Source organism: Achroia grisella, unplaced genomic scaffold (genome assembly GCF_030625045.1).
Source record: "Achroia grisella isolate CSIRO2021 unplaced genomic scaffold, CSIRO_AGI_Agris_v1 utg660, whole genome shotgun sequence".
Taxonomy (NCBI): Eukaryota; Metazoa; Arthropoda; class Insecta; order Lepidoptera; family Pyralidae; genus Achroia; species Achroia grisella.
The window spans coordinates 4,001,730-4,026,324 of record NW_026712984.1 but is presented as its reverse complement, the minus strand read 5'-3'; the positions used below and the strand labels follow the sequence as shown (position 1 = coordinate 4,026,324).

At 33.3% G+C, this 24,595-nt stretch overlaps 1 protein-coding gene across 1 annotated transcript; it reads right to left on the bottom strand.

Moving 5' to 3' along the window:
- Positions 1-35: 35 nt before the first annotated feature.
- Positions 36-24,255, bottom strand: LOC131849757 (collagen alpha-1(IX) chain-like). The gene is made up of 23 exons (XM_059199873.1): positions 24,096-24,255; positions 17,215-17,273; positions 14,015-14,222; positions 13,069-13,261; positions 12,297-12,374; positions 11,629-11,715; positions 11,177-11,245; positions 10,023-10,061; positions 9,640-9,708; positions 9,058-9,120; positions 8,276-8,386; positions 7,453-7,534; positions 6,641-6,702; positions 5,743-5,839; positions 4,939-5,027; positions 4,228-4,335; positions 3,739-3,855; positions 3,384-3,500; positions 2,831-2,885; positions 2,348-2,440; positions 1,399-1,566; positions 821-883; positions 36-259 (listed from the first exon to the last, which is right to left on the bottom strand). The coding sequence occupies exons 1-23, from the start codon at positions 24,107-24,109 to the stop codon at positions 159-161; spliced, it is 2,142 nt and encodes a 713-aa protein (XP_059055856.1). The 5' UTR covers positions 24,110-24,255; the 3' UTR covers positions 36-158.
- Between the last annotated feature and the right edge of the window lie 340 nt (positions 24,256-24,595).

Genomic DNA, 24,595 nt, shown 5'->3' with positions numbered 1-24,595 from the left:
AGTGCAAGTAAAACGGAGTCCCGAAGTGTTATTATTATACATACTATACAATAGATTATGATAAAGTAATTCATTCTATTTTCAAATATATTGTAAAGGATTTATACAAATATAAGTTTCCAAGATATATAATACTAATATTTTTATACATGTTAATATTAAGGCCCCTTACTACTTCCCATAGGGTAAGAGTAGAAAGCTGGGGAGGGACAATCACAAGTTGCCCTTGGTCCCGGGACGCCTCGAGGTCCAATTGGTCCTGAAAAAAGATTATAGTGACTAGAATATTTTTTTATGTCACATACAAAGTATTTCCTTGTCCCGTCCTTGTCACAGTTTGTGACATTTATGAGACAACCTCCCTGGTATGATGTATATTGAACTATTTTCGGTATTAATTTATAACTTCGGATGTCTGTCCAGTTTGTTTTTATATTTTTAATTGTGTGTCATAATGTCTTAATGGATTAAAATACCAGACTTCAACAACCTGGCATAAGCTGAAATATCTGAGGCTTAATTCTCAATGTATTACAGAATCATCTCTCACGAGGTTTTACAACGATCAAATAATTTGTTTATAGTCAGGAAGAATGAATTCATGATACAAACAAAAAAAAATCGTGGTAATACTTTTAGATATGTTATTTTCTATATATATTGTCTTTATTTAAAAAAAATACATGGATATATGTATTTATATCTGTTGTCTACTACCCATAAAACAAAGTGTTGGAACTAGATGGCGTTATGCGAATTATCCCGAAGTATCATTTTTATTTTGGAGGGCTAATGTGTCATGAAAAAAAATAGCAGTTACCTTCTCGCCCTGGATCACCGCGAGGACCAGTTCTGCCTTCTGCTCCCGGAGGACCAACGGGACCTAAAAACAAATTATACATACATAGAAAACAACAAGAATAAGACAAACAGACAAAAGGTGACCGTGAGAGGAATCGAAACCGCGATCATCGAAAGTAAAGCGTTGTGCTAAACCTCTAAACCACCGAGGCCGTCATCTCAGCGATAACTCAGTCTTAGCAATTTAGGCCCACTTCGATCCATCTGCCGTCCAATTCAAACGAAGTTCACGACGGCTATGTATTACGACGGCCTGAGCCGAGGTTCGAACCCCTAACGTTGTCCTCAGACTATCCGTCAGGAAGGAGTTGGCCTTCAGCCACTCCATAAGTTCTTCCGCAGGTTTGGGATTCCATTGCACCCACGCCCTATCGTTCAGGGAAGCTGTAAAGGCCAACAGCATTAGAATGGTTCGAACAAAAACCGGTTTAGGCTTCAAATCCATTTAGTGGTAAAAAATATAACAAACAGATACATAGACATTTTAGCATTTATAATATTAGTATGGATTAGTAAGTAGAAATTTGATCTACGCACCTGCAATACCTCTAGGACCTTCTGAACCTGGTAACCCTACTCCTTCAGGCCCTCTTTCGCCTTTATCTCCTTTCTCTCCTCTCTCTCCTGATATACCAGGTTTACCAGGCTCTCCAGCCTCACCTGGATATCCACGAGGTCCAGACTCACCCGGATCCCCGTTTCTACCTATAAAGCGTTAAGATAAATCAAATACTTCTTTGGGTTATAGTTGCTTGGTTTATCAAATCAAAATATCTTTATTCATGTAGGCCTATTGCAGTTTTATGATATGTCAAATCTACCGTCAGTTCACGAGTGCTTTCGAGCTAAGAACTGACAAGAAACTCAGCTCTTATTCTTTTCAAATGAGCATGTATATGATTACAAAAAGACAGATTCATTTTTAAATTCAATTAGGGAGAATGTTGTGTCCATCACCATATCCTATTACAGTTTTGTCAAAAGACAATTATCTAATCAGTGAGCATACCTCGAACAAAACTTACGTTGGAATATAGAGTACATTAGAATACAACGTGAAGCCTATCGCAGTCCTTAAATTTAATTTTTGGTTTATTATCAGTATTACTTGATGGTAACATTGATAACAAGCCAAAATGTCAGTCAGTGTTCATTAGTGATAATATAAATTGACTCAGTTGTTTTTTGTGTTTGTCAAATCAAACTCACGGCCTACATGATGACGCTTTCATCAAGTCCTCTTTTTGCCATTACAGAAAGAAGATAGTGGTATATAGCCAAATTAGTCCCCAAAGACTAAAAAATTAACTTTCCGGTGAAGGTAACACCGATAACAAACCAAATTAATCAGAAACATTGGTAATAGAGTCCTCTACACCTACGTAGAAGGTCTGCAAAAACACCATATACTATTGACAACGCTTGACTAGCCCATCTGGGATAAAAGTCGTAAAGATATATATAATTATATCACGATTTCACTTACCCGGTATACCGGGAGGACCCGGCCTGCCCGGAGCTCCTCTCTTAACAATAGGCGATAATGTGGGTAGACTGATCATCATCTCTTGCAAATGCTCTAAAACCAACACATACATTTGACCGTGAAAACAAATCTTTCCAAAAAATCGTATCCCAAACGCATAAGTATATTTATTCATTTTTCATACAACAATCACGACGTTGCTAGCAGTTTGTCTGAGTCTGATTTATTTGGACCATTCAAAAGATTAGAGGATTTCATTTCAAATTAATGAAGAATTTTCCAAAAAAGTTTATTAATGAAGTTTTAAAATAACGTAAAAAATACAGCCGAATTGAGAGCTGCTCCCTTATTTATATATTAAAAACACTGCAAACAAACCATATTTTTATGAGTAATCTTGATCTATGCAAAATATATGAATGTCGTTTATATAATATAATACACACAGTATTGTATAGCTACAAACTATACATCTTTACTTACGTCTAACAAGATCTTCACAAATGCTCCTGACTTCATTCTCAGTGATTGTAGGAACCTATAAAAATCGCAAATATATTAAATAAAAAATAATGTTACCTCACCAAATCTGTAAAGGTGTCGTGACCTAGTGGTTTACTACCCTAACTTAACCTAAAAGCTTGTGAGAACTCATTATACTGATTGACTTTCCGCTGAAGGAAACACGAATAACAAACCAGGAATTAATCTTAGTATAATATAACCCTCATTTTGGATTCTAATATACTCAGCGACATAAGGACATGTTATGTAATAAATACACCAATATAATAAATAACATCACAATAAAATATATAATTCATATAACTGACTTGCTAAACAAAGTTATAAAAATTATATTTAAAAAATCTAACACTTCATGATACAAGAACATTTTTATGTGTTAAAAATAATATACTTTCTGAGAACTTTCTTACAAAGAAAGTGTTTTATAAGACATTTGAATCCTTTTCCTGGCAGATTGAGAACAGACTCTGGCAGTTTGTTGTAAAACCTAAATTAAAAGATAAAATACCTGAGTTACAGCGTTGTATGGTGCTGGTAGACCTGGAGGACCTACTGACCCTGGCACGCCCGGTAAACCATCCACACCGTCCCTCCCCGGCATTCCCGGAATACCAGGCTCGCCTTTCTGGTTACAATAATTTAATAATATTATCAGAAGGAAAGGATTGTTAGTAATGTTGACTGTTTACCACATTGCTATCAATGTACCATGTCATTGACCTTCACGCAGTTCCCTCTCATCCATCAATATGATAAAAAATTGTGAATAATACTATGGGCTGACTGACCTGACCATAGTGAACACTACATGATATATTATATAAAGTAATTTACGTAAAGAGTATATATTTATATTAACTCACTTCTCCCCTTTCACCTGTAGGGCCGGGTGGTCCTGCGGACAGTACGCCGGGAGTCACCGCAGCCGTTTGCCCCGGAGGCCCAGCGGGACCTGGCCGGCCTGGGGGACCTTCAGGGCCCTAAACAAAAAATATAATAACTTCCAATCCATGTAGCTTTTACATTTCAGCTACTGACATGACGGAAATATTAAATATTTTGAAGTATGAAATATAAATTTAAATCTTATTATTAATATTATAAATGCGAAAGTTTGTGAGTATGGATTCACAACTCAACGGATTTTGTTGAAACTTTACAGTGATATAGTTTATACGTGAGAATAACATAGGCTATCAATTTCACGCACGTGAAACCGTGGGCACAGCTAGTATATAATATATAAACGTGGGAAAAAATGTTATTGTCGAAAAATAATTATATATACATAATTGTATATAATCAAACGAATCACAAGAAACTCTACAATTCATTACAGATTATAATATAACCTGTAATCCTTCAGGTCCTCGTTCTCCAATAGGTCCTTGTGGGCCAGGCAATCCTCGGCTTCCGGGTGGGCCAGGAACTCCAATAGGTCCCTCGGGACCTGGTGTACCCTGTTCAATTAAAATATATCTAATTTAAAAATGAATATTATAGAATCCAATTTATTTTGAATTAAAGTCAACATTATAAAGGAAAACTGTAGTTATATACATTTTTTATCTAAATAGTCAAATTAAGGGTTAAACAAGAAAAGCCAAATACTGCGATAAAGCTCTATATATACCAAAGCATGTGGCCAGCTCTATACATTAATACAATTTAGATGACCTTAGTGGTCTAACGGTTAGAACACACCGCCTTCATTTCGGTGGTTGCGAGCTCGATTCCTCGGATGGTACAAATATTTGTATTCATGAGTATGATTGTTTGTATTTATGTATTTACAAATAAAAAAAATAAGTATTTATATCAGGTATTTAGTACTTATAACACGCTCTGCTTAGTATGGGACTAGATGGTGCTGTGTGAATTGTCTGTTGTGTATAGGAAAACATCCAAAATCTTAATCCAAGAATACAAAAGAAGATAATAATATCGATGTCTAATAATGAAAGATTTTTTAAAGGTATATTGTGGATTTGTAATCTTTCATATTATACCAACTCGGACAATTCTCTCTCCCATTATTGATATATAAAACATTCAAATCTTACCCTAATTCCATCAGATCCTGGTATTCCCCTTAAACCAGGAGCACCGTCCACACCAGGCTTTCCAGGGGCACCTCTCTCCCCTTTCGGTCCTAGTTATTTCGATTATAATTAAAAAAAATAGTAGACTCCTTTTAAACACCAGCTATAAAACGTGCTACATAAATTTACTTACCACTAGATACATATATACACTTTACTTACAGGGATGTCAGATGTCAGTCAATGTCCTGCTTCTTTTTTGTTTGATTTGCAATGTCTGATTTTATTTTGTTAAATCCATTTGTATTTTATAATAATACGCTGTGTGATAGCTGTTGTTACACAAAATCGTAGACAAATTAATATACATATACATTAATAATGTACACTTAGATTGTGGAATGCCGAGGTTTTCTCATCTCTTCTACAGCATGGGGTTTTTCAAGAAGGGTATATTAAGGTTTCTTAAGGGTCGGCAACGCGCACGTGACACCCCTGGTGCTTCAGGCGTCCATAGGCTACGGTAACCATTTACCATCAGATGGGCCGTGTGCTTGTTTGCCACCATAGTAGTATTAAAAAAATATATATATATAATTAATAAAAAAATGAGCAACAGCAATTTCCTTACCAATTCTTTTTAGATGAAAATGGTAAATTAAAAAAACAACTACCGATAAGTACTTAAATTGAAATATATTTGAATAAACATTATTTTTACAAATATATTTCTTTCTTTTTATAAAAAAAGTCTCTTATAAAAAAACCCTATAGATAATTTTCTCGCAGCAACTTCAGTACTGGACTACGTCTTAAAGAACTTACCTTGCACCGCTGAAGTGTTATAGTCAATTATGTTCGCAGGACCAGGAAGGCCAGGCTCCCCTTTCAGACCCGGAGGGCCTTGGGGCCCAGGCAGGCCCTAAAATGATCAAATAGTCATCGCTGATATATTTTAAAAATGTTACTGATATATTAAACTTTAAATATACTCATACCGTGGCAGATTGCCGTCGTCAGTGCCGTGACCATAGAGACAATTTTATTTACATATTTTATTTTTATTTCTTATGTATGTTAGTCTATAAGGTATTTATAATATGGGCCATGTAGCCTGAATTAAATAAATAAATAAATATAGCATGATTTGGAGACGAGAAAGGAATTGTTTGTTATGGGACTTTGTAGTGTCCCAATTATCATTTATATTATAAACCATCCTAGTTAATTCCTGGTGCATTCTCCACCATGGGCTGACGTCTGACTGACCTGAGTTCATGGTCATCAGTCATCTTCCAGTGGTAGAGGGCTACCAGTGGAAGATGATTGAAGACCGTTAGCATAAACGTTAATAAAAAAAATAGATAATATTTTTTTATATTATTACATACATGAAACTAAACAACATTAATTATTTAAATCTTATATATAAAATTCTCGTGTCACAGTTTTCGTTCCCATACTCCTCCGAAACGGCTTGATCGATTCTCATGAAATTTTGTGAGCGTATTGAGTAGGTCTGAGAATGGGCCAACATCTATTTTTCATCCCCCTAAATGTTAGGGGTAGTCCACCCCTAATTTTTTTTTTTTATTTTAAGGCAAAACATCGTTAATACAGCTAGTAATATATAATAGAATCACACACTATATTTAATTCTTCATGAGTCTTTTAATTATCTTTCGCGAGTCTGATAAATCAGATAATCTTAGGAGAGACTTACATCCCGGCCGTCCACACCCGGCGGGCCTGATAATCCGACTAAGCCCGCTTCACCCGGCTCACCTGCAACATTAACGGATTAACTAGCCGCAGATTCAATTAGTCCATATATCACCATACCCTTATTTTATATATATCGTATCGTAATTTATTATTAGAATTGTAATTAAATTGAAGTTGTATAAATACCATTAATTTATATTATAACTTGCCATATACATATGTAAAGAAGTTTTTCACATTGGTGAATAAACGATAATAATTATACATACATACACATAATATAAATATAAGTTGACCCAGCCTGGCTATGGGTATGTTATAAATCTTTGAATTTTCAGGATTTACTCCTCCTTTTCCTCATGATGGGGAATTGACTAACCTGACCTCATGGGGGGGGAAAGGGGATTGTTAGTAATGTGGACTGGTGACCTATTGCTAGCAATGTACCATGTCTGGTTGACCTCCACGCGGTATCCCCTGGAAACTATCGTGATAAATTCCTGGAGAATTTGTCACGTTAGCGCAGGCGGGTGCACCATTCCATTATCATCAATAAAAAAAACCTGACCTCATGCTCATCTTATCCTCTACTGGTGCCCCGTCAGTGTAAACCGTAGCGTAGGTGGGTAAACCATTCCATTATCATCCATAAAAAACCTTCCTCTTGAGTCACTCTATTGAAAACTGCATTAAAATTTGTTGCGTAATTTATAAGATCCAAGCGTAAACAGCGGCGGTGACTTTGTTTTAAACCATGTAATTAAATAAAAATAGTATTTTTTTTTATATAACTATTTTAAATATGGATACCTTTCTCCCCGCTGTTTCCTTTCTCTCCCTTCGGTCCATGTCTCCCTGGTAGTCCCCGTCGTCCATTTACTGTGACAGTATTCTATTAAAAAATAATATTATTATCATTCAAGATATTCATTATTAATAACATCAAAACATTATTAATTATTCTCTTTGTAATTATTCTAAAACATTCACATTGTAAGGTTAGTATTTTTAACTACGAGCTATGTCCAGCGGTTGGATTTACAGTATAATAAAGTAAAACATGTGTGTTTTCTATGGCTACATCCCTTCTACTTTTCCATCTACATTATCGCTTAGAATTTATTTTCTAATATCATTTCTTCTTACTTTTTCCTTTTTTATCAGCATTTAAAGATTCTAGCGTAACGTTAAATCGTACGTAAACCTTCATAACATTGGGCTATAAAATATAAAAACAACTTTTGAAATTTGATAGGTAGAGTCAGAGATCAGTACATTCAAACGAGACAATAAACAAACCCTTCATATATGTAATTAGAATACAAAGTTAATCACCGCCTTACAGTTTGCATGCATCTTTAAAGTTATTCTAAATACCGAATAAAAAAAGACTTCTAATAAATTATTATATAACTAGGAACTATCTTGATCAAGTCAGTATACAAAGTATAAACGCATCATAATTGTTTAGGAGCTACGCTGTCACAAACAGACACACAAATACATATATGTATACGCATATGCATCAAAGCTTAAAATAATTGGTTAGGTTAATCTTTAAATAATATTATTGAAAGAATGTTCATGTAGTTCCAAATATTTATTCTATACTAATATTCAGTTTTTAACTTACGTTTGTGCTCCCCGGTAGTCCAGGCCTTCCCGGTATACCTATGTTCCCCTTGTCCCCCTTAATTCCTGGCCCGCCGGTCAAACCAGCTAGGCCTTTTTGTCCCCTAATACCCTGACAACAAAAATAATTTTAATAATTATGGTTAGTTTTGATCACACTTAGTTAAAACTTATTTTTACAAATAAATTTTTTGGCGTTAATAAATTTACAACGGTCCAAATGAGAGGACTAACAACTAAATGCGGAAAATGGATTCCAACACACAATTAATTTTATTTATTCATCCAAAACAATACAAATTGTAGGATAATATAATAGTACTATGTAATATTATGTTATCTGTGATAGTACCTAACATTAGAGTAAATTTTCGTCTACAACATAATAGCAACTTAAACAGTAAATCTCATTATGTCAGCTAGCACAGTGCAATAGGTCGTTATAAGTCTTTATGGTCATCATAATTATAATAATCATCTACGGAATTGTAACAACGGGTTTGGAGTGCTATCTGCACTCGCCTACTATCGTCCGGAGAAGCTGTAAAGGCCAGCTGCGGCCAACAGCATTAGAGTTGTCCGAAAAAAGTTTTTGTGCCATCGCCAAGGTTTGTACTCACGACCTCTTGGGTGTAATAGTAAAACACTAGACGCTGGTATTATATGTATATAATATATGTACAAGATATAATATATATATACCCAGTAAAGCTATAGGTATAAGGAACTAAATTCAAACAAAAAGGTGTCTAAATTATACAAACAGTATGTTTCATTACTTACCGGTAGACCAGGAGGTCCCCTAATGCCCATGTCCCCCTTAGGACCCGGTGGTCCGATAGGTCCCTAATAACACAAAAATATATGCATGTAATAAATATTTATAAATAATAATAACTAGTAATTTTAATACTTTGAATGTCGTATTTATTTATATTTAATCAACTGCCTAAAAAATAAGTATCAAGCTTCTAGCTTTACAAATGACGATTCTTCAATATAAATTTGGATCTGCCCTTTCAACCCCTTACAATCCTTATTTCGCAAAGTAGGCTTCCTTTCTTAGGGTCTAGACTATCTGTGTACCAAATTTTATTTAAATCGGTTCAGTAGTTTTGGCGTAAAAGCAAGACAGACAGATAGAATTACTTTCGTATATATTATAAATATTAGTAAGAATTAATTGCAATTTAACAGTTTGTAAATATAGAAACATTTTTTAATTTATATATTAAAAAAAACTACAACACAAGCCAAGTTAACTAATATTTTTTCAAGAATCAAATATATATATTAAACTCGTATTAAGAGCAAAATTACATATATTTCATTCTTCTCTGTTCTATTCTATTCTATTCTACTTACAGCAGGACAAGATCCTTTACAGACAACATCTAATATCGGATTAACGTTTGACACGGAGCCCGAACCAATCTGGGGAATAAAAACGATTTTTATTTTATAATCTTCTGTGAGAACAACATTTTTACCCAGTCATCCCTTCTAGATTATATTTTCAACGTGTCGTCATATAATCTATCTTCACTTTGAATTACACTAAGATCCGTTCAACAGTTTAGTCGACAGATAGACAGTCACTATCACGTTTATGTATGTATAATATGACTAGGAATATATTTTATTAAATCAGTCAATACTTAATTTTAAAAATCATTTTAGAGTGTTCGACATAATCTAAAACATTAAATCGTTCCTCTTTACTTTCAGATTTTCGTTTTGTAACATACCTGTAACGTCGATGATTCAATGAGATTTGCAGGTTCCTCCTGAAAAAATATACTGTATGAAAATAAATGTTTTGAGAATATTAGTTACTGGTGTCTAGGATGACATCTGGAGCTTCTTATGATTATATAGAGAAACTCTTTTTTGTTGAATACAAGATTTATTGCTTCATGTACAATTTAGTTAACTTAAAAAATGTATAAAAATGCGTATAGTTGTATGGATGGATGCGAATGTAATGGCTGTATAATAGAAAGTGTTTTAGTGACATTGCTCTTCAACTTCAAAGTAATAATTTGTCTACCCTTTATTTATAAGTGCCTTTATGAATAATTAAACAATAACTAAAAAAAATAAATTGCTGGATGGAACTTTGTAGGCGCGAACAACTGTTATATTACAATTGGGAATATTATTTTTATGTAAAATCGTATAAACTACTATTTTCTTATCTTAATGTTACTTTCTCTACTGGTAGTCTGGAAGAGATTGCTTAGCGATAAGACCGCCTTTTGTATCAGTTTATGTATTATATTATTTTGTGTGTTTTCTTTGTCTGGTGCAATAAAGAGTTTAAATAAATAAATAAACCACGATATCAACACATAATTACTAGTACAGATTTAAATAACACAAGTTAGGTCAAAACTTATGTTATTTAAATATGTACTAGTTCATATAATAAAAATGTGATGATCAATGTATATATTGAGGATAAAAAGTATTGTCGAGGGAATTTATTAATTTTATTTAAAACAGTTATAAATTCCCAATAGAGTTATTTTTATAGAATATTTGTCTATAAATCTATGGTTTACTAATATATTGTAGCAAGCTTCACATTTCTTCAGATTGTTTGTTTATAATGTTTGTTTTGTTGTCTGCAGTTTTTTTAACTTTGTTTATGTTTAACGTTAAAATAAAACTTTATGTAAAACGTTAAGTTTAAAAAAAGAAAAATATCTTTATGCTATCTGTAACTGTTTAGTCACTAAACAGTTACAGCTAGCATAAAGATATTTTTTTTTAACTTAACGATAACTATCTGATAGGAAAATACAATAAAACAGACACTAAAGGCAAACAATTTGAAGAAATAATAATAAAGCATGAGAAACAATAATAAACTACACCAAACACTGTAAATATTACTTACCAGTTCTTCACAACTGTCCCTAGTAAGGTTGTAATGGTTACAACTCAGAGAGAGCCACTGTAGATCGATCTGGAAAAATATAGAGCAGTTATTAAGTCCAAAACTAATAATTACGTACATATCTCCTTCTTTAATTTTTATTTATATAAACTCACAGCATTTTTTGAAACTAATTCTGATAATTTTATTACAAGCCATATTATCCATTTGAGAGAAAGGGACACCTGTTCTTGTACTGTTCTATAACATTTCGAGGTTTTACTGGAAGAAATCTCTTTTTAGAGATAAGCTTGAAATTACTTATTTTATTTTATAATTTGATCTATGCATAAACTTTACAAAACAAAGTCGCCGCCTGTTCGCTTATATCTATTAAATTACGCAACGAATTTTAATGCAGTTTTCAGAAGTAGATAGAGTGATTCAAGAGGAAGGTTGATTTTCTCACTTACCGGAGATGGAGTCCCATCTTCATTGGATGCTATGGTGACAATTGTAGCATTCGTGAAGTCATGCGCACTTATATTCTCCGGTCTTAACTGGAACAACAAAAAACAATGAAATATTTTGAGTAAGAACACGAAGAATACTATTCCTTCTTCATAAGATATCTTTCTACTAAATAAAAATTGAGGAGCATGTTAATAAATTCTAATTAAAACAATAGATTTATGCCTACATTTGTAACATTTCTGTCTGTCATTCTATTTATTACCTATTTATTATTATATGCATGGGTCTCTGACTGATCTTATTCGGCCGTCAAGCAGCCTCCTTTATTAGAGCTGTTTCGGTTGAAATATATCGTAAGATTGTTTGTCATTCCAGTTACATAAAAAAATGAGTGTTAAATAACTTAATATAGTATTTTAAGGAAAATTACCGAGACCTCATTGTTTGGGTCAACGTAGTTTAGTTTTTTAACTAGCGTCCTCAACTTCGCACAGTCCAGTGTTTAAGACATAAGTCGTACAACTCTTGAAATTATAGTAAAAGCCGTGTATAAAATCTCTTCCGTTATTTACAGGATATAGCTCTGTGTGTTCTATTGAATATACAACGCACTGTGTTCTGAAGAATTGACATATTATATAAATATATAAAACTAATGATTACTTACCTCTATACAATCAACAGCCACGTGTACTGTGTCATTTGTGACAGCCATATGTACTTTATGCCAACCAGGTGAAAACAACTAGAAAAATAAAATATAAGGTTATTAAATCACTGAAGGCCACGCTATTGGTCTTATAAGGAGCATAGCCTTCTATAATCTATCCATCTTATTTTTTTATGAATTGCTTTACAGAAAGTTTAAGCTTCTGTGGATTCTTAACCATCTGTAATAAGTTTAAATAGTTGAAATTTAACATACCTATAGAAAAAACATGATTGTTCTACATAAAATCATTTATTTTTATTTGATACCAGTGCGCTCTAACTTCTAAGTTTTTTAAATAAAATACAGGCCCAAGTTGGTTATTCATAATGTAGATTTTTATAGTTAAATGTGTTTTTTAAGTAGATGAAGTATTTTTATATTTTATTCATTTATGTATATTATATAGAAAGAGAGAAAAAATTGTTATGAGGAAATAAATTTCATAATCGCAATCACGGATCTGAGAAACTATTTTACTATTATTCCAAAGCGACATACAAGTATTCTATATAATATATATGTTACAGTTATGACATCTTAAACCCTTAAAATAGCAAAATGAATGGTATTATGGGTCTCAGATAAGAACGTAGTATCTGTTCATGTATATAGGCGATGGCTACCACCACAGATAATATAATATCACATAGTTACCACTATCCATACGCTGTATCGTCAGCTAGTTTGCTAATAACAAAAAATGAATACATAAATTAATCAAACATACCTCTTCACTTCCAAACACAACCCTATTACCATGCACAAAAACTGAAAGTTTCTTCGCATTTGGCAGCAGCGTTAATGAGAACTGTACACTCTTGGAACGGGCTCTGATGAGACTCCATGGTCTTCGTTGTCCGCGACTGTTGAAGGTGCCGATGACGCTGAAATGCTCAGGTAGGCCGTTGGGGAACACTTGTCTGAAATATCAAAATCGGTTTTTCATTACTGCTTGATATTTCGATTTGATGTGGAAATAGAATTCAAAACTATTAATCTTTAAGCGATTCTTCACCTAAAACTTCACCTAAAACAGCCTTCCTCTCCAGCTCTATCAGTTGTAGGGTATAGTTTCGGCAGTTAATTTACAGGATAAGAGGCATGATATCTTAATTCTCTTGAATGGGATGTTTTACCTCTTATTGCCCATGATTGATATTACGGGTGTCATACGGTAACGTGATACTCGTATCGCTGTTCATGTATATAGGCGACTGTTACTGCATACCAGCAGATGAGCCGCTAGCTTGTTGGCCATTCCAGTTACGTAAATGTAAATGGAAATCTCTTTGCAATTAACCTCTCATCTAGAGGCTACTAAAGTAGCCCAAGCTCTTCCCAGAAGCGGAGAAAGAAAGACAGCGGTCGCTCCGTGAAGCCTATGAAGACACCAGGAGGTCTTCACAGGCTTCACGGAGCGACCTCACCAATAGACCTCTTCCGAGGTTTTGTGTACGTTGTGTGGCCACTGTTACACACTCCAGGATCACGTGAGCGGTGGTTACTTCGGCTTCAAAGCACATCCAAGAATGAGGACTATCTGTAGCTATTGTGTACAAGTGTTTGTTAAAGGGACAGTGGCCCTATATTGTCCCTATGATTATTTTAAGGTTTGGACTATTTAGGTTCAATAGGCGTTTTATATTCCAGTTAAAGAAAAGAAGCGTACTTACTGCAGAGGTAATGTCAAATTAGCATTATTTCGTATTCTGTATGCTCTTTGCAAATCCTGCGAGCCTTGTACCAGCGATACTCCAGCAGTACCGGGTCTGTCGAGCCTGTACACAGCAATCAGGTCGACAGTCTGGAAGTCTACGTCACCAGGACGAAGCGATGAACATGGCGCCACACTAGGAAAAGGTGCTATTGTTGTAAGTATATCTGGAAAAAGCAATAAATATTTGATATTGATATTTTATATTAAATATATTGCAAAATTTTTGCATATTTTTATACATTTACTTTTTTAATAACTTTGAATGTCTTTGTGGAACATAATAATATGAATAGATAATATCGTGTATAAAAATTAGAGGTTCCGGGATAGTAGGTACAAAGGTGAATGAATTTATAGATTAATGACACTTTGCAATTGAAATCTACTAATTACATATATTATATTAAGTTTAGTAAATTAAAGAAAAAAATATGTACTGTCACTATTCTCAATGATCTGACGAATTATATATATAATATATTAGTATTTAAAAATAAAACTTAGAATCAAATAGGTTTCACCACAATCTTTTAAATTATAGAATGGTCTTATATTGTCATTTTATTGTTGTCATATTGTCTATATCCATATTATAAGCATTTAACATTTTTATCTCTAGTATAATTCGCTTTCCATATACTCCAACACTCATCTATTGACCACAAATTATTTATATATTATGTATTTAGATGTAAGAAACAAAACGTAACTTCAGCGGGTTCACTATACAACCATTAATAAAAAAAAGCAGGAATAATTAACGTGTAGGTATAACTGTATATTTACCGAGAGGCTCACAAGCAAGTCAAAAAACATTTATAAAAAAATAATAGAATTGTATTAAAATGAATTGTGGACAAGCTGCCAGCAATGGCCATGTTCAAGTTTAAAACCTGTCGAAGTAATGGTTACCAAAGCATGTCCAACTCTCTTCAAAGAAGTCTTCCAAAATAGTAAGTACATAGGTATAGGAATATATTTTTAATGGGTATTAATGATGCACCAGGTATTGATATACTTTGACGGGGCACTAGTTGAGAATGATAACATGAGCATAAACTCAGTTTTGTCAGCCAATTTAGAGTCAGTCAGACAACGATGGTTTTTAGCGGAGACCGCGTAGAGTCGACCTGATACGGTACATTGCTAGCAATATGATGGCTAGTCCATTAATAAAACTCTGCTCCCAACAAGTTTTTTTTTTTTTATGATAATGGAATGGTGCACTCGTCTGCGCTAACGGTTTTCGCTAGCGGGGCACCAGTGTAGGATGATAAGATGAACAATGTTAGGTCAATTGGCCCATCGTGACAAATTCACCAAGAATTTATCAAGATGGTTTCCAGGGGGAACCGCGTGAAGGTCAAGCTGACATGGTACATTGCTAGCAATAAGAGCATCGGTCCACTTTACTAACAATCCCCTTTTCCCCTCGCTCCCAACAAGCTGGTAAGTATAATTAAAATATTTTGTACTTCAACTTATTAGAACAAAGGTGCCTACCCCTGTAAAGTTTTAGTCTTACAAGGGTTAAAGGTTAGGGTCTGCGAAAATTAATGATTCCCCAACAACCAAATTAGGTAATTTTAAATATTTTTAAAAACTTTTATACAAATCAAGATTGTTACTATATTTCTAAAAAAGATCAATTTAGTTTGAAAAGTCCTAATTTATTTTCATATTTCAATTTTGTTGTATGTTGGAAATGACAAAGAAATGATATACCTATAGTATGTTTTACTCGGCAAGTAAACATTCTAAAGGCCCAGTTACCTTTAGAATGTTTAACTTTATATGAAGTCTATTTGGGTACCTACATTTGTCTCACTTATTTCAGCCGCCAAGCAGCTTGTTTTGAAAGATGTGTTCAGTTGTGAGAAAACGCAGTAAATTTACAAGATTAGAGGATTGCTATCTTAGTCATCTATTCATATATATAGGCGAAGGTTATCGCTTACCGTCAAATGCCCATTTATCAGCTTGTTTGCTATTCTAATTATTAGGCCTCTGGAATGGCAACGCATGAGTGGTCCTAATGGCTTCTCATGAAGATATAATTTTGGTGCTGTCAACATTCACAGTTCACATAGGGTTACCACTTAACATCAGGCGGATATTCAGCTTGTTTACCACTTAAATTACATGGCGAATATTGCAGCACAGCTCATCATAGTTACTAGTGACCCGGGAGCTGATAGCTACTTTACCCAGAAAGTAAGCATAAAGATTCAGAGAGGGAACGCTGCCAGTGTCTTGGGAATACTGCGGCGATGTGCCGCGAAGAATAATAATGATTATATATATTAATATTAAAAATGGGGAACGTTTGTGACTTTGTAAAGTTGTAGGAATAATCTTTAGATCTACTGAAGTGATTTTAGAAGTAAAATTCTTTTAGTGAAAACATCAAGGACGGCTATGGGCGATATAACATCATGCTACGATCAATAGAAGAGGAGCTGCATTGATATGCTTAGCAATAACAAAATCAATACATATAGCTATTACAAATACAAATATTCTGAAATTATAAATTCTTTCTTTGAATTTATTTTATCGTAAGTTACAAATTTTTACTCACAAAAATAAACAAGAGTCTCAGGTTATCAACTTCTCTGTATTTTAATTACTCGAGCAACCCTTTTGTAACTTAATAGAGGTCGTATTATAAATATATACACGAGAATACTCTCAAAGTGTAACACTCTGAAATTTCTTGGTTAGAATAATGAAATGATTCAAGGCTCTTGCGACTGGCTGGTAATGGATGAAACGTGTCGTCGATTTATTTGCATGCTGCTATTATTGTTCTCTGTGGTTCTAAAATGCGCTAACAAGTTTTCTTAAAATAAGTCTTCAAATAAATCCTTTCCCCTAAATTTACCAATCTGTTAGATTCTAACAAACATATTATGATTCTAATAAACTGATAATCTCAAGTTTACCTACTATGGAAAAAAGGTTGTTTGAAGTTGTACCAGTACCTTTATTATTCCGCATTTGCTACTTCAACAATTATAAAGAGAATTGACTGACCTTGAATGACTTAAAAAAACACACAACCATAGTTTAGGGTGTTATTATCATATACAAATATAGATCAGTTATATTTTATTATATCTATACCTAGATATAGAAATATGTGTATATATGTACCTGCTGATTCACCATTGGTAGTTGAGTATGGAGATATCAAACCCACAAAGATCACCAACCTGAAATAGAAATGATTATATGAGTAATGATCTTAATAAATGGCTCTTAGCATAAATGATTCGTCCGTAAATAAAACGAATTCGTAATAAATGAAATCATTACCAATATAATGTGCTAGCTATGCCTGCGGTTTCAGCCGCATGAAATTTATAGCCTATATGTTATTCTGACGTAAGGTATATTACGTAAAGTTTCATTAAAATCCGCAGTAGTTTTTGCGTCAAAGAGTAATAAAGATCCATATCCACTCCATCCTCACACATCCACACTCACTCACTCCATCCATCATCATCTCAACCATCCATACTCACAAACTTTCGCGTTTATAATATTAATAACATTTAAGCCGACTATTGAAACAAAGTTAACGCAAAGAATTTTTTTAATTATGTAAAATTCTTTAATTTTTATAGTTGCATATAAGTGTGAAATCAGGTTATATTAAAGAAAATGTTTGTATTACAAAGCGTTTCATATAATGTTATAATAATTGTGAATAATATTCTTGATTATTTTTTTAAAATAATATCGGAACGATTTTTTTATCTTAGGCTATTGTCAGGACATGTATATTTTACTGTGCTTATTTTTTCAAAAACTACCTAGACCTGTCAGGGACGAGGATATTCTATATTATTATCTTCTGACATAGACTTCTATGTAATAGAGACTTTATAGATCTTGTCTATAGATAATAATAATAATAAAAATCACAGGACAATTCACACAGCGCCATTTAAGTTTAATTAAGCTAGCGAAAGCTTGTCATGTGTACTAAATAACGGATACAAATACATATATTTTTTCCCCTAAATACATACAGATTATACATAGAAAACACCCAGACCGATACAAACAATCATGAATACAAATGTTTGTGCCGTGCGAGGATTGAACGCGTGACCATCGGAAGTAAGGCGGTGCACTAAACCCCTAGACCACCGAATCCGATAACAGATTTCCCAGTAGAAATCCTATTAATAGTAAAAGTCAGTAAGGCTGCTTTTTACTCCTTCACGCAAGAACTACTAGACGGAAGAAATTTGGTACACAGTTCAATATTTGAGATATTTTTATTAGTTTTTTATTCGTTTAATAAGCGGCAAACAACATACTGATTAATATATGATGACAATAAATAATACGAAAAGCATCGACACCGACGCCCCACTTTCTGATGATCAGATCTCGATTGGGTCAACAAATAATAATTGGTACTGGTAACACAGCCGCGACCCACTTTGCGCGACCTTCAACGATCAGTCAGTTATCTATTTCGTCCATTGCAACGGAAATGTCTTTTGAATCTTAACATATATTGAATTAAAGATCAAGGTTATGTTCAATTTTAGATACAATAATTTTTATTTAATTGAAATTACAAACAAGCTGACTGACTTGCTTACCACCTGTTGGTGAGTGGTAACCGTTGCCCACGTACATATACAACACTACACGTCACGATATCATATGACGCCCGTGACACCACTTATTTTTTTTATTCCAGGATTTTAATTTCACAGATTGTAAATACCTTATAGACTAATAGACATATGAAATAATCTATACCTACATATAAATAAAATTGGAGTGTTTGTTTGTAATATTGAAATAGTCCGTTTTTTACTACATGCATATGAATGTAAATGCGGTACATACACCAAAATATCATTTTTTACAATTTTTGTCTGTCTGTTTGTTTGTTCTGGCTAATCTCTGAAATGGCTGGACCGATTTTGAAGGGACTTTTTTGGCAGATAGCTGATGTAATAAGGATTTTACTATTTTATTCAACCAAACATACCTGTAAAGCCTTGGTTCGCCAAATATAGAAAATTGCCGAAAAATATTGTTTCTGTATTATGTAGATTGCGCATAGGGCATTGTTGCTCACCAGTATTTTTACATAAACTTAGAATCAGAGATAACTCCCTTTGTGAATGTGGACATGAGGAGGGAGATTTAATTTTCTTATGCTCTTGCCCACTAAACCGCTCCAATTTAGTGTATCCACAGCTTATTAAAGAAAAAATTCCCCTGCCAGTCAACTTAGCGAATATTTTAAAAATTTCCTTTGAAAATCCTAATGTTTTATGGATAATTGTAAATTTCATTAAAAGTAATAGCATTAAAATCTAAATATGTATTAAGTAAATAAATTGTAATACTATATATCTACCTATATATTATATATGTACTCTATTGACTACTAACCAAATTTGTGTTGTCCTTTCCAGTTTCTACACCAGAAAGACTAAAATTACTTGGTCTTTTGGATATACTTTTTGTCTCCAGTGCGTGCCTCTGATACATGACGCTGGCATAATTGGTCTTAAAAATAACGACCGATTGCCATAGAAGAAAAGAAGAAGAAAAAGAACTTATGCTACTTTTATTTTAGAAAAATCCACGCGATCAAAGTCGCCGGAACAGCTAGTAATATTAATATATATTATCACTGTGGTCATGGCACTGACGGCGATAATCTGTCGGTGGCGCCGATACACCTTATGCGTATGATAGCATGATATATAACATCATAATTCTTCTAATTTTATAATCAGAAGGATACCATGCATCTGTTTTAAATTTGACGCGGTCATTATTTATACATACAATTAAGAAAAATCACGGGATCTTACCACGTTTTATTTATTTTTATTAAGTTCCTGATATTTCGACAATGTTTTAAACGACATGATCATGGGTAAACCCAAGGTAGCGGGTGGATGGTAAATAAAATCTTTTATGCCATGTATCTGCAGCTTATAAGGTAGAGGTACATGCAGATAACTTTGGACAGTCTACCTTCGTCAATATTAATATTGTTTTAGAAATATGAAGTAAAATCAATTTATAATAGGATAAACATTTTAATGGTAGTTATAGAGAAAGTGAAGTGATTTTTGATTAGAACCAAAAACTATAGAACAATATTATAGAAACAGTAAACTTTAAATATATTCTTGATATACCTAATAACATTTGCACATCGCCTGCCTACGTTACTTATTCTTTCTGGCTTACCATTCCTTCTGGCTTTTTTACTCCTACTCTGTTTCTAAGGGTGTTACCCTGGGTGCTAATACTTCATAGCATCTAGCCTTCCTAAAAAAATAGGTTAAGTATTTTTTACATGTAACCAGTAGCTCCAATACTAGCGCGATCAAAAAAATCTTCGGCTCTATATGTGTATTAAATACTAGAAAAAATTTTTAAATTTGGTGCAAAGGTTTCAGAGTTATTTTCATCATAACAAAATGCTGTCTTTCTTTCTATATAATATTAATATATAATATAAGATGTACTTATTACCTGATTGAATAATTTAATATTCCAATGCTCCATTCGACAGAATACGAATCCACATCTCTCTGCTATATTTAACCTAATAAGATATTTACGTTCCCTTAATGCTTTCTGCATTAAGGGAATTTAAATATCTTATTTAATCGGATACATTTCACAGATATCTTAAATGTTGCTACTATTAAAAGAAGCCATCGAAATACACAAATATAAAAATTTGAATCGGGAATAAAAGGCGATCAGGAAGTGTATTTATTAAGTGTACGTAAAGATACTGTAAGTATAGTTTGCTGAGATGAATATCGAGCGAGATTCAATAGTAACAACAAACGAAGACGTGTGAAGGTAGACGAATATGTATGCCCATAAAAGATTTACTTTACCATCTACTCGCTGTTCTTCAGTTTACCCCTGATCATGACGGTTGAAACACTGCCGAAATATCGGGAATTCAAAATAAAACGTGGTAAGATCCCGTGATTTACGAATAATACGTATATATACAATTATTCAGTTTTTTAATAATAGTCGATGTGTTCCCGTTCCAGTCATAGCCACCAAGTCTGCGCTAGCAACAATCAATTAGACCTGTAGGTTTGCCTCATTCGCCAATTGATAACTGCTTATTAACAACGAGAGCGATTCAGCTATATTACAAGCGGTCAGTGGCCTGTTGTTTGCATCAAATCTATCTGCTTATGCAATTAATACCCACATAACAAAATGATAATATAGTTTGCACAAAGTGATGTCTAATCTATTTATTAATCCACGTACATCATAAAATAAATATATTGAAATTTCTGCAAACTAGTTCACAATATATTATAGACGGCCTCGATGCGGGATCCATTCCTGCGGCGAATCTAACCGCCGGACCACCGAGGTCGTTATAAAAAGGAATATAATATTTATACCTACATCCTTTTATTACTTTAATATCATGTTATTCACTTACATAAATGCACCGCCCACTAATCTCTGTTTGCCCTATGGTTGCCTGGGAGAAAATGCCTTAAGGTGTTAAGTCCGCCATATGCAACTTTATTTATGTATTAAAAGGTTTAATAAACAAATAATTATAGATTATACGAATATAAATCCATCCATACTAATTTATACTTAATATTATAATTTTGAAAGTGTCTATCTGTCTATATGCCTATCCTGTATTTCACAACTAAACGACTGAAGACATCTACGAATACGGGAGATAATTGAACTTTTAAAATGTACAAAAAGTGGTAATAGCAAATATTAAATAGTCGTGTCAGTCATTACATATTAGTATTCTTTATTGATAACTGAAAATACTACTACTAATTATCTAGAAAAAAAAACTGCATGAATAGTTAGTTTCCAAGTGTTTCTATTCAATCAAAGTGTTTATGGTAACCTTAAATGATATATACATAAATATAAAATAAACAATAATTATATAAACAATCAATAAATCAAATCAAAAATCAAAGGACATTTTAGCCGCTTATTATGGTCAAATTTTATGTTATTATTATTTTTCCCTATCGTAATAATTTAATATTTATAGATTCATGAACTAAAAGATTTATATGCTTGATATATATGTATAGACAGATTCAAGTGCCATGTTTTCAATAACATCATATATGTGGCCAAAATCTTTTACAAATAAATTTATTGTTGTTACTATTACTGAAACCATAAAATATCCCATCAAACGCTATTTAAATCCATTGTTGCTGAATACAACGCAAGCTGTAAAAAGACTAATAAATTTTATGACTATTACGAGCGACATTTTTATGCCAACCCGGTGGGGTGAAAAACATTATGGTTACTTATTGAATTCGCGCCAAATATATTTGCAAGCATTACGTTATTGAAATAAATCTATGTAATTTGTACCATGTCAGGTTGACCTCCACGCGGTTCCCCCTGGAAACCATCGTGATAAATTCTTGGTGAATTTGTCACGATGGGCTAACTGACCTGACCTCATGCTCATCTTATCATCCTCCACTGGTGTCCCGCCAGCGTAAACCGTTAGCGCAGGCGTGTGAGCCATTCCATTATCATCCATAAAAAAAAAAAAATCTATGTAATTTATTATCCTATATTCGTTATTTACTAGCTACCCGCCCCGACTTCGCACAGACGGATGCATTTCTCAAGAAGGGTATATTAAGGTTTCTTATGGGTCGGCAACGCGTATGTGACACCCCTGGTGTTTCAGGCGTCCATAGGCTACGGTAACCGTTTACCATGAGATGGGCCGTATGCTTGTTTGCCACCTATGTGGTATAAAAAAAAAATTACCTACATAGAAAGATTCCTCTTGAATCATTCTATCTATTGTCCCTCTCCGATAGATTCCCCGTCCAATTCAAACGGGGATCGAAATTATGAGGGCCTAAGCCGAGGTTCGAACCCTTACGGTTCGGTACGACTTATGTCTGGCGGGAGTTGATCTTTAGCCCCTCAATAAGACCTTTCTTTGGTTTGGAATGTCATCTGCACTCGCCCCTATCGTCGGGTAAAGCTGTAAAGGCCAGTTGCAACCATCAGCATTAGAGTAGTCCGGAAAAAAATCACTATAGCTAAAAACTGCATAAAAATCCGTTGTGTAGTTTAAAAGATCTAAGCGAAAGACAGACAGCGACTTCATTTTATTCTATATAAAAATGTAATTATAATAGGTTTTTTATGTAATTGGAATGAGAAAAAAGCTGACAACCCATCTGATAATAAATGTGGCATATACAGGCATACATAAGCTATCACGTTATCACACGTGCGTTGCTATTCTAGAGGACAAAGATGTCATGCCTATCCCGGAATTTTAATGACTTCGTTTTTCAACCGAAATATACAAAGTAAATTGCTTGGCAGATAAAATATGTAAGATCGTGATAGACGTAGACGACTTCTTACAAAGACTTCCTCGGTAAATGAGGTATAGATATAAACCTAAAACCATAAGCTTCTTGACCATTTATATTTACTTTGACTGCTATCCTATGGGATTGAATTGCGTTTCCCAGGTAGTGTAATATAATATGCAATATACAATAAATTATAACATTTTGAGTATTATTGCACTATTACATATTTAAATTGTTATATAGGTCGGAGATCAAACTAGTTTTAATTCTTCTAGTTCTTCAAATGAGCAACACGCATATTTCTAGCTCGTTCTTCTTGTGATGAGGAGACATTCCAAATGAGCGGTAGATTAAATAAAAGATAACTGTGACTATTCAAAAGTGCATAAATTTAAGTTTATTTAAATAAATTATTATTATTATACATTTCTAATAATTAATTCTATAATTTAATTTATAGTCGTAATTTTTATACCTTCGCTTAATCTGTAAATATGTATCTACTGTATATACAAGTACTAACATGCAATAATTTCCGCGCGAAACACAAACTAACAAAAATTCGTGTATAATTTATATTAGAAAGATTTTTATCGATTATTTTTTAAACAAAATAAATCTATATGCCAAATAACAAAAAATACATACATATACAGCCGCATTCTCACTGGCCAGTAATACACAATTGCATATTCGTTAAAAATAGTTGGTCACCACACAATTTAAAAAACACAAATTGATCTTTTTTAATTTATTTTTTACTATATAGGAACCATCACAGAATGCCTAAGGAGCCGTGCTGGCTGAATGGAACGGTCAAATATTAACAGAGATTTGTCTCGTGCGCTACTTCTCATATATATCAATTAATTTATTTCACGACAACCTTTTTAATGTCCCACGATTCTGTAGCGGGCCGTATAGAGTATGCCTGATTAATTACGCTGTCTTGTAATTCTAAATATTTTTTTTTTGTTTACCACTAATATTTGAAAGTCCGTACTGTATCTAGATAAAGCTGAAAATTATGTTTATTGCTGGATATATAAGCTTTTTCCTAAGACTAAGTGATATTTTCAGCACTACGATTCCTACATATATGAGAGGAGAAATTGTTAGTTATAGCACCTTTTTTTTTAATACTACGA